Source organism: Streptopelia decaocto (genome assembly GCF_964273445.1).
Source record: "Streptopelia decaocto genome assembly, chromosome: 1".
Taxonomy (NCBI): Eukaryota; Metazoa; Chordata; class Aves; order Columbiformes; family Columbidae; genus Streptopelia; species Streptopelia decaocto.
The window spans coordinates 121,390,959-121,403,120 of record NC_138663.1 but is presented as its reverse complement, the minus strand read 5'-3'; the positions used below and the strand labels follow the sequence as shown (position 1 = coordinate 121,403,120).

At 38.1% G+C, this 12,162-nt stretch overlaps 1 protein-coding gene across 3 annotated transcripts in view; it reads left to right on the top strand.

Annotated features, from left to right (window-relative positions):
- The window catches only part of ITSN1 (intersectin 1), a 123,385-nt gene that overhangs the window by 110,438 nt on the left and 785 nt on the right, over window positions 1–12,162 (top strand). For 2 of the 3 annotated variants that reach the window (XM_082068435.1, XM_082068437.1), the window contains 2 exons: window positions 988–1,179; window positions 11,168–11,289. In XM_082068435.1, coding sequence (XP_081924561.1) covers window positions 988–1,179; window positions 11,168–11,289 — 314 coding nt within the window. Of the gene's footprint in view, window positions 1–987; window positions 1,180–1,498; window positions 3,862–11,167; window positions 11,290–12,162 lie in introns of those variants that run through there. The other variant, XM_082068436.1, reaches the window with a different exon arrangement.

The window sequence follows — 12,162 nt, the reverse complement described above, 5'->3', positions numbered from 1 at the left end:
GCATAATACCAGAAGCCCTGTGGCTTGGCATAGACAAAACATCAAAAAAATAGCATAAATTATGTATTTTAATAAACAGTCCTGCTGCTTTAGAGAATTAAGGAAACTGCCCTATTATAGTTGAACAGAAATGGCTGTATTTTGAGAACCAGTCAGATTTGATGAGTTTCACATTAAGAAAATAGAAAATAGGCTGCTGGAAGCAGTCCTGTGGTGCAAGAAGGGCAGCCTAAGTGGCCTAGGATGCCTTTTATTTTTTCTCATTCTTTCCAAGATCTTTGTGTTCTTACTGTCTCAGTGGCAGCACAAGGATATCACCGTTGCCTTTCTCTTGAATTATAAAGGTGTGTTGAGCCTGTCTGATGCTGAAAGTGCCTTTTTCAAGCTTCAGGTAGTGGAACTTAAAGTTTCCCAGACTTTTCTGTCCATTGCCCGTTTCTGTTGGAAAGAATACTATTCAGAACAGGTTGGTGAGGATGCAAAATCCTATTTTTATAAATATACAACAAATTTGGTGCTTTTCTGAGAAAAAAATATAAAGTGAAAGAGAAGCATCACTAGAAAGCTAACATCCTTGAAGTGTTTGACTTTCTGCTAGAATTTCAAATTTTTCCAGTCTTCTCCTACTCTTGAGCACTTCCAAACAAAAATACTTTGAGTATAATTCCAGGCAGGTTACACCATTCAGTTCGCACCACTGTGCTCTGTCTTCCCGAGGGTTATTTTGATCCCTTGCTAAGCTGACAGAGCACTGCTGCTAGGAAAACTTTGTTTTGGTTTGTTTTGTTTTTTAATTGTGGGTTTTTTTTGAATCACCTTGAGCCAATTTGTTGAGGACTGAGCTAAGTACCAGCAAGGGACACCAGAGGAAGGGGCAGTGTCTCGGAACTATGCTGTGCCATCTGTAGGGTTCGTAGTTGGTTTATGCGCAGCTTCTGTTTTGCTGAAACGTGCCCAGCGCGACAGACCTCTCCCTTTATCTTACAGTGTGCCAGGTCATTGGCATGTATGACTACACTGCACAGAATGACGATGAGCTGGCCTTCAATAAAGGCCAGATTATAAACGTCCTTAACAAGGAAGACCCAGACTGGTGGAAAGGGGAGGTGAATGGACAAGTGGGTCTTTTTCCGTCCAACTATGTGAAGCTGACAACAGACATGGACCCAAGCCAGCAATGTAAGTGACCCTGTCTGCTGCTGTGCTGTGACTCTGTGTGTAGTACTTTCAGATGCAACATGCAGCATTGCTGTGATTCTGCTGCGGTTTGCAGAACTCAAAGCCTTGCCACTGCTGCACTTGTCGAAGTCTCTTTGAAGACCTTCTGTAATGCAAACCTGATTTTATGTTTGTTTTATTTTTAGTTCCCATCCCCTTTGTAGCATGTTACCCTTTTATCATTTTTGCACCATGCTGTTTACATGCCTGACTCATTTTCCTAGCTTGAATTTGCTCATTGTTTTGTTTTGCTTATGTGTTGTTTTCCTCCTTTTTCTAGGAATCATATGTTGTCCATCCCCCACTCAGGCTTGAAAGTCCTCAAAGAGACCCACTATCCCATATCACTGCCCAGAGGGATGATGGGAGATGCAGCCTTGATCATGTGGCTTCCAGCATGATCATCTACTGCCTTCTGAGTAGAAGAACACACTGCAGAGCAGTTTACCTCATTTTACATTAGTTGCATGTAATCGCAATGTTTGAGTTAATTACCTACAGATATAGACGCAAAATTAAAATGAAACAAACAAAAAAACCACAAAAAAAATCAGAGGATAGTGGGTCCTTTTGTGGCTTTCATAGTTACCAAACTAATTTTTTCACCTTTGCACAGGTGCTTTCAGTAGTTTAAAAATTATTTTTAAATATGTATTTTAGCCTTTTAAAGGAAAAGTATAAGTTAAATTTCTTCATTGCAATTTTGTTTGTGCAAAAAGACCCACTATCAAGGAATGCTGCATGTGCTATTAAAATTGTTCCAAATGTCCATAAATTTGAGACTTTATGTATCTTTCTTTTTTATTGTTCACTTGTCCAGTGTTGTCAATATGTCTTCTTTTTTTATTTTATTTTTTTTTAATTACAAAAGAACAGAAGGAGTTAAATCAGTGTAAGGAATTTTAAATGTGCCCAATTACAGATAAGGTATTTTGTTGTAGTTATTGTACTGTATGTATCAGGTGTTCCTCATTGAGTGTGTAACACATTGTGGAGAGAAGAGATTAACTTCTTTCCAATGCAAGAGATATTAACCTTGCATAATGTTGTCCCAGTTATGTTCATTTTATTTTGCACATTTCTTGTAGCTGCATACAATTAGAAAACACTCTGGTTTGTGTTTGCCTCGGATGTTTCTTTTTTTGCATTTTCGTATCAGAAATCAATAGAATGCTACATTCATGTGGGATTTGAGCATTAACTTCTTTATTTTCATCTTGGTTACATGAAGTTTGATTTCTCATTTTTACTTTCTTATGACTATGGAAAAACACATTTTGAACAAGTAATTTTCCTGACAAGAAAGAATGTATAGAAATATCTCCCTGCAATTAATTTCCAATGTTTACATTTTTTAAACTAGACTGTGGAATTTATACAAATTAATATTAAATGGAGCTTACAGTCAAGTTTATGCAGTAGGTGTGCTGTAGCTAAGCCATGTTTGTCTTTCCAGCATTAGTTACAAGCTCTTGATGAAATGCCTGGTGCTGTCAGTGCAGAAACCCTCCCTTCCCAATGCCTCAAGCACAATGTAGCCGTTCTACTAATTACTTTACATTTAGTTATGTTCTGGTTTATGTATTTCATATATTTCTAAATTTCATGCTGGCAGTGTTGTAGCGTTTCTAATCCTACCCCATCTCCCTCCTTCTGACCTGTCATGCAGTGCAAAGAACAAGTGAAGCTCCTTATTCAATTGCACTTCAGTATTTCATCAGTATGAATGTAAATTATATAAATATATAAAAACCTGCAGCTTTAACAACTGTAATACAGCCTTTAAAATTAGTTACATGTATAGATAATTAAATTCTTCATATAAAAGATAGACTAAAATGTGTGTGTTTGTCTTGTTGCTGTGTACACACAGAATTCACCAAGTGGCATTAGTGCATGTAATGAATTTGCCACTAGAACAGCCTGACGCCACCTGTTTTATTTCAGAATGACACTTGTCTTGTTTCTTTGGATACTATTTCAATATAATTACTCAGCTTGATCATGATTATCTGCAACCTTTTGCACCTTTCTTTATTCAGTGCTTTCTACATGTTAGAAATCAGTTGATATTTTTTGACACTGTACTGGTACATGAATTAAGAATTTACTATGGGTTTACCTTGACTTAGACTCTGTGTTTTAGGCCAGAAGTTCTAGTCTTAAAATGTGCACAGCTGCACAGATTTTCTTTCTTTTTAGTACAGTATTTAACACACAAAAATTTTTTATTTACCTCTGTGCCATTAAAAAAAACCCAAACTTCTCCACCATAGCCAGTTGCTGAAAAAAAAGCATGGTATGATAGAAATTGAACAGAATGTAATACTTGTAATTTTCAGTGCCCATTGTTTTGCTTACTGAGAATGATGTAGCTAGATTTTTCTCCACTATTTCATGCATCAAAATGTCATTTTAATGAAAGGGTATTTCTAATTTCCCATAATGAACTGTCGTGTTGAAAGATTTTTAACTTAACTAGAAGTGTTTGTCCTAAGGGATATTTTGTTTTTTATGACTTCAGGCCAGAAACATACTTTCTCTACGTATTGAAATACTGGCAATACTTTGGATATAGGGGATTGAGATGCTGCTCTTTTTTCATTACTTCAAACGAGAAGAAAAATAAAGCTATTATTATAATCTGCAGGCTACATGTTTCCTAACATGCTTTTAAAAAATGCTGGGAGTGGTGTCTCACAAAGGTTTTCAAAGTCACAGTGTTCTAAAGTTCTTGGGGTGTTTTCCGCTGAAAGGAAAAGAACAGCCTGAAGTTGTCCCTCTATAGATACACATGTACAGACAGACGCACATGCACATTAGTGTCTGTTGTGCCAGGATTCCTCAGACAGACGAGTACTGTGTGTTACTCAACAGAGCAACAGCTTTATCTCTCAGTCTATTGTTGAGAAGAGTTAACTCACAAAATCCTCAGAACATGTTTAAAATGTCCTAGGCAGAGATACTCAAAGCATTTGGGCTTATAGATGTTTCAACAATGCAAGTCTATATAATGTTTATTTACTCAATAATTAAGTCCTTAAGTGTATTACTATAGCTTGGCATGGTAGCGTTTAATTTTCCTCATAATCAGTTATTTCCCCTGAGTAGCAGGGAACAAGATATTGCACTTATTCTTTCTTACCTGTCTGGATTTTTGTTTATATATACATATATATACACACACACACACATATATATATATATGAGAGAAAGAGGAGTATGAAAGTGATTCTTTAATAAAGAAAATGGATTATTTCCATCAAAACAGTAGTTTTTCAAAGTTGTGTCTCAATCCAGTTTTGACCCTCTCTACTCCTTCCTCGTTCATCTGAAAAGATGTTTAACCTCCTAAGGCACATGATCCCCTCTCAAAGCTGCAGATCTGGACTGCAACAGGCGAACCTATTTAAAAAAATAATGCACCTTGTGATGGAAACATGCCCACACTCTTGCTCCTTCAGTCCTTGTATTTGTGGCTGCAAAGCCAGCAAGCACTAGCCACAGTCAAGGCTGAAACAAGATTTTCACAGACAAAACTGAGAAGCTGTTCAGATGATTTTCAATTTTGTCTTCTAAGTCAACACTAAGACAAAGAGCAGTCTGACTGCTGCCCAGTCAATCAAATGCATTCTTAGTTTTCATTTGTGAGGTACCTTTTCCCTTTGCACAGGAGCTCACGAAAAGGAGCTGTCACTTGAGGGATATAGAAGAGACTGGATTTAAAGACCACTCCAGGTGGTGATGGGTTTTTTTCTTCACAGTTTTTCTGTTTACCTTGAGAGGAATTTCCTCTGTATTCAGCTGCTGAGGAAGAATTCCCATGGGTGTTCTTTCCAGGAATTTGTTAATATCAATTCCAGTACCTTAACTGTGTCCAAGACAACTCGGAGTCTGAAATGCAGGTTTATAAAAAAACACTTGGCTTTTTATTCAGAATCGGTTTTATTTAAATCTCAATTCTTCTGGAGCTTTGGTAGCATCTCTTTCAGTCCCTGTGAGCTCACTGAACACATTTTAAAATGACCTATTACCATAACCTTCCCGCATGGCAACAGAACTGCATGTTCTGGTTTTGTTCTCTGTTTTTAAAGCAGTTCTTTTTAGTTCTTTGTGATTATTGATTCCAGCTATTTATCTTCTTACTAAATAGCTCCTTATATGGAATCCTCTTCTGTTTACAATAAATGACTTATTTTAACTCTTTTTTTTTAGGCAACTTCAGTAAGTCCAGGAACAACCAATCTCAAATATTATTTGATCAGTTGAATTGTAAGCTAAGTGCATGCACACAGACAACTGAATAACAAGCTGGTAGCTACCTAAACCAAAGGGCTAAGGTTTGATTCCAAACCCTGAGAGAATGTTTACAGAAGATTGCCCTGGATACAGTTAAAAATGTAAATTATTTTCACAAAGACTTAATTTCCTGCATGTAGACCTTATGGGCTTTTGTATTTGTTGTTTGATAGCTTGCAAGGGAGTACTTTGCCATCATTAAGGATTAATTTTGAATTATTGTCCATGTGGGTAGAAATTGTGAGAGTTATCTTAACTATCTGGTGTAACCTAGTAAAGTTAATAGTATCCATAAACATAATTCTGATATGTAAAACCAATTTCTATAGCTTGTTACAGCAAGTTTTGTAGCTGTTTCATTTCCTTCCCCTTTCCACACATCTTACTTTGGAAACTTCTTTTAAAAAAAACTGAAGCCCAAGAAGTAACCCTGTAGCCCGGCAGTGCTCCTCCTCAGCACAAAAATTCAGAGTACAGTGTCTGCGTAGAGCCAGAAACTGATTTGGATCAAACCTGTAACTCTTCTTTTGTAACTTTTATTATTCCTGTGGAGCAACACAGAGTAAGGAGTCAGATTTTAGAACAAGTTTAATCCTGTAGAATACTTATAATTAAGCATTTAATGGAAACGGTAGCTGTTAGTGCCTCTATAGGTGGAAATATGTTTATACTCAAGGTAGGTGTCCTACAGCAAGTGAGCATTGAGCTTTTAGAAGGTGTTGGATTCCTTGCGGCCTTATGGTGCTCCTTGCTCACAGGATTTGGCTGCACTTTCTAACATGAGCTCCTCATTTGTTTTTTCATGCCTTACCTACTTTTTTGAGGCTGACCCCTCAGCTGCAGCTGGCCCTGGCCACAGGAGGGAAGTTCCAGGCCTGTGTGTGCCTTTCAGTTTCTCACTTGTGTGTTTGGTCTGTCATGGTACGGGCTTGTAACCACAGAGTGATGACCTGGTGCTGCCAGCCCAGCTGGCACTCACCAGAGCTGGGAAGTGGTTCCAGTGCCAGCAAAGTGCTGGGCTGAACCTGATTCGGATCAGGGCCACAGATGATTGGAGGGCTGAAGCACCTCTCCTCTGAGGACAGGCTGAGAGAGTTGGGGTTGTTCAGCCTGGAGAAGAGAAGGCTCTAGATGCAGCATATAAGGCCACTTAGCCCTAGAAGGCTTTAGATGCAGCTATGCCCTCACATGTAGAATTTTACTCTCCCCAAGCAGATTCTGGAAAGGGAGTCATAAATATGTTCTGGTTTTTTCTGAAAGGATTTATCAGGTTTCCTTCTCAACTGTCTCACCTGTTGTCTTCCCCTTCTTCCCTTAGTTGAATACTAAAATATTTTCATAGAAAAGAAGGTATTAACCTAAAACATTGAAGAAATATTTTGCTAGTGCAAAATGAAGATGCAGGTAGTGTATCACAAGTGTATGTTGTTGAGGACTGCAAAGCTTGCCTTTAACAATCAGGCATATTCTAGAATTAAAAAGAAAAAATGGAAAATTAAAATTGTTACCCAAGGTCCTTAGGTCTCTTGCTTGTCCTGTGTGGACTGGCAATGGCAATCCCTCCATCTGATGACAGCTGACTGGTGTGAACAGGGGAAGGAGGCACATACATTGGTGGTGACTGGTCTTGGCAAAAACAAAATAATGCTTAATATTTTACAAGTGGGACTTTCCAGACTTGTTTCTAGATCCTACTTCCATCTGTCCCAGAGGGAAACACTCTGCTCTAACAAAAAAAAAGGACAAACTGGTCCAGCTGAGAAATTCTAAACATGCTGAAATCGTTGAAAACGGCTGTGAAACGGAATTTTGCATTGCAGGAGCTTGAGATGGAACGATGTGTTTGATCAGACTCTGTGCTGTCCTCAGCAAAAGCCTGAAATAGTCTCTCAGTGGAGGGTCTGGCCCACAAGATATTTATGGGAATTTGGTGGTCGCATTTGAAGCTCGTTGATAAGGAGACTGAATGGTGAAATGCTATAATTTGAGTGAAGGAATGCTATCATAGTGCCAGGAGTGCTCTTTCTCCCCACATAAGGTTTGGGAATAAAAGTTGACATAAATTTTTACTGTTTTCTGGTTCCGTATTAAATAATGGACTTCTGTCTACTCCGATCATGTCATTATGGACTAGGCCAGCATAAGGTTTACAGTGAAATCTGACAGCTACATTGTTAAGAAAATCTCCCAGAATTAGAAGAAATCAGAAGTTGCGCCCATGTACATAGAACAATGAGATCCACAGCAAAACCTTCCTTCTGAAAAAGCAGCATTTCTTGCACATTGCTTTCAAGCTTAGAGGTTAGCTTGTAAGACCCCATGTTTTAAGGGCTGACTTTGGAAGGAAAAGGAACACCAAGTTTTCCCCTTAGAATGATATTTGTTTTGTTTTGTTTTTTACATTTCTACAATCCCTTAGCACTACAGGTCCTGTGGTGACAGGAGGTCAAAGCACGGATTTCTAGTTACAGCTTGGGTATGTTGGTTCTGTAAGTCCAGACAGAGTAAACAGTCTCGTGAGCATGTGCAAATGCTGCTGTTCGGGCTCATACTGGTTATTCAATTAAAGGGCAGAAATTAGCATATTCACAGTAATATAAACATATATGCATACTATACATATATATGCAACATATAAACTTATGTACAGTAATATAACATATAAAGTTTGCTGTTGCAATTTCCCCATTCTTTTCTGAGTTTACTGGGTTGTTCGTAGCTTGGGATTCAAATGTGGCACCTTCCGGGTGGAATCCAACACTCTAATTTCTCAGAGCAGGAGAGAAAACATGAAAGGATGGGGCACTCAGTAACTGAAAAGACCAGCGCCAGTGCTTTATTTTAAATGCCCAGATCCCTGTATGCACAAGGGACTATCCGTGTGCTTTAAGTTAGAACCATTAACCAATTCTACACTGAGGTAAGGTCCAGTGCTTTACCCACAGCAGAGCTTTTCCATCTGTTGGTGGAAATGTCTGATATCAAAGGTGGTTTCTAGCCCCTAGCAGGAGTCCCTTAGTGAAATGAATTAATGAATGATGTTATTACAGCTGCAAGTGGAATTTAGATGTTCATAAAAGTACTTTGCACAGTACTTTGACGTCCATGAAAAACTAGCTAGAGCCCCATGGCCTGACATTTCCACTTGGAAAGGAACCCAGTTCTTTTTTGGTGTTTTTAATACAAAGACAAGAAACATCTTTGTACTTGTGCACCTCATGAAGAAAATCCCATATCAGAAAAGTGCCCCATGCATGTTCTGCTCAGATTGAAGCAGGCTATTTTCCCAAATATTGAGCGTTCAAAAGTAGACCATTTGTTGAAGTTCAGAGTAGCTCGTTTACATCCAAGCTGGCTGGCTGGCAAGCTGGCCACTAAAATACATTGATTCAAAATGTTAAATGCTTCCTCTAAAAGGTTGGTGGTTGGAAACCACACTTCAAACCAAGGTCATCTGCATCTTTGAAAAGTAAACTTCCCCCGGTCCTTGGAGAAAAATAATTAAACACTTTTTTCGCTTTTAATGAAGCTGACAGTGCATGGGGAGAACTAGTTCTGCTTATTAGACCTCTGATTTACATGGCAACTAAGAAAAAGCCCTGAAAGCAGCCCTTTATTAAAGAGAAGTTAAACTTCTGGCTTTTGAAATATGCCTAGTTCTTTGATTATTTTGGCATAACATTGATAATTCTCAAATCCTATTTATTATTTCAAGCAAAGTTTCAACTACATCTTCTAAAGGACTCCGATGTAGTGTGTCTCAAAGGAGTGTTATCAATATGTTTATGCTTCCAATCTGATCTGTTCTTAGCTTCTTAATTGTAGAGAAAACTACCTTGACTGTCTGTTCCTTCCTTCCTTCCTTCCTTCCTTCCTTCCTTCCTTCCTTCCTTCCTTCCTTCCTTCCTTCCTTCCTTCCTTCCTTCCTTCCTTCCTTCCTTCCTTCCTTCCTTCCTTCCTTCCTTCCTTCCTTCCTTCCTTCCTTCCTTCCTTCCTTCCTTCCTTCCTTCCCCCCTCCCCTCCCTCTTTCTAATTACCTTTTCAGGGGCACAGATTAGTTGAAGCAACAGTTGAAGGCAGTCCATTAACAACTTAATGGTGATACATGTGGACCCTGCTAATGGCAGAGTGCAGAATTAGCTCCTGAGTTACATTCAGGAAGCTAAAAATGCAGTAAATACTAAGTATTAACTTGTTATGCAAAGAGCTGAAAGAGTTATCCGGGGTATGCTGTGATTAGGAGCAGCAGCGGTTCCCTTTGTGAAAGCATATGCGAACATCTGATCTAAAAACATTCCTCTCAGATCTCAGTAGCTTGGTGTTATTGTTGATGCTGGCGAACAACATAAAACAAAGCCTTGACTGTTTTAAACACCATAAAGTGAAGGTCCCCTCGAATATTTTTCAGGCAGAAGATTTTCTATAAGGAAAGTTTGTTTCAGTGGGCAACATACTGAATTTGTCCATACTTCACTAAAGGGTGAGGGAAAGAATTAAACTGAAGAATTAAACTGAAGAATTTTGATTGTTTAGAAATAGTTGTAAATAGTACATTTTTAAAGCAAAATGTTTTCAACCTGTTTGAAATCACCTTTGCTTTTTGAAATGCATTTTATTTTATGCAGAAAAGTAAAAAACTAATTTTAATAGTGAAACTGGAAGAAGACATTCTGCTTGACAGTCTCAGAAGAATTTACTTAAGCTAAACTCAAAAATACTGGCTTACAGAAAAAAATTGTAATTAAATGTTCAGTTCTGATTCAGAATAAAAAATAAAATTTGAGATTCTAGAATTTATACAAAATTTCTTGCATCTACACAGGATAAACACAAGGGAGGTGGGTTGCAAAAATTCAAGAACAAAACTGATGAAAGATGAGTTCATAGTTACAAACTTTCCCTATGCTCTTAAAATAAAGGAGAACAATAATCAACCGCTTTGGCTTTGCCTATAAGTTAGTGAAATCTGCAGAGTAATCTCCACTGAGCTTCATGTGTTCTGGCTCAAGCCCTTCAATATTTAGAAGGACTTTTTAATTGAAGTGTCAAGAAGTAATTAGGCTCTGCAGTACCTTATTGATGAGGATGTCTACTTTGACTAGAAGGATAAAGGCCAACCTTGAATTTAGAGTATCAATAAGCTGAGGGCTTATATAGAATTCCTAACTGCCCATCAGAGGATTAAGGTCACTATAGCACTCTTTCCTAATTCTGTTCCCTTTTAGGATATCTCTAAATTTTCTTCTGCAGTAATACCAGATGAAGTCTTATCCCCCTTTTTTATTGATAGCGATCCATCTAGGGATTTGGTTTTCCGTGTGGCTGCGGTTGAATGACACAACTAAAGGTGACAGTGAACTTCATGGTGAGGTTGGAAATGGGCAGGTGGTGATGAGGGCGACTTTTAAGCTTTGCCAACAGAGAAGAGTTAGCACTTAGAAATGGCCTTGAGTTTTTTAAAAAATCAAAGGTGTTAAATACAATGTTTTGAGTCACTTAGAGATTAGGCATTGTCGGTGTGTGCCATGGCATGAATAGTGATTAAGTGAACTGAACAGGCAGTAGTTACTGTTCAGTTACCTGAACTACAGATCTGAATCAATTTGCAAATGACTGTAAGTAAAATCTAGGATCCTTTTGTGTTTTCCAGGGTGTGCAGACTTGCATCTTCTGGATATGTTGACACCTACTGAAAGAAAAAGGCAGGGATACATCCATGAACTCATTGTCACAGAAGAGAACTATGTCAATGACCTGCAGTTGGTCACAGAGGTAAGACAACACAGCAGTTTTAGGGGCAGATTTTAGTCACTCATCTTTTCAAAGTGAATCATTAATTTCACTGTGCAAACTAATTTTTTGTCACTGCCATGTTTGCCTTCCTAGGAATAATCTGTATTAAATTTTCATATCTATATAGGTATATAGATATATATGCATGTTTACATGGGTGTGGGTGCAACTAACGTTAAACCCTTGTGTTACTATCCCCAAAACATTGATGTTTAAACTTTAATTCTAGTAAACCGTTTTTGCTCCTGATTTTGAATGTTATTTCTCATGTGTAAGTTCTTAAAGCTTGAAGCACATTTTCCACATTCACACAGTGGCACTCAGTTATCACTTACTTTGATTTTCTTTATATGTTACAAGGTAATGTATTATGTGGAAAAAAAAAGGGAATGAGTACAGGCAACTGACTTTGGCAATTCTTTTGACAGAGAGGGAAGCCCTCTTTTGGAAAAGAGGTCAGGATATGCAAACCCGAGACACTATGAGACAAATCAGAACTTCCATAATTGAATCCAAAGTAAAATAGATTTTCAGCTGTATTATCAAAGTAAATCCTGGGATATTTTGCAGGAGACCTCGTGGCCAGAATTCCCAAGTTTCAAACAGATTATCCAGATGGTAGTTAACACCACCAACACAAATTGAGAGTATTCTCTTTTAAAACCATTTGCTGCTTACAAACATATTATTAGAGAACCCTATGGATCTCTAGAGCACAGCACATGTTTGAGGGCTGTTCCACTGAGTGTCAAGTGCTACTCTGGTGCGTGGTTTTCTCACCTTCAGACTAAAGAAGTGAGCATCATCAGTCTTAGTCACTTCAATTATATTTACATATACTTTCAGAAAATT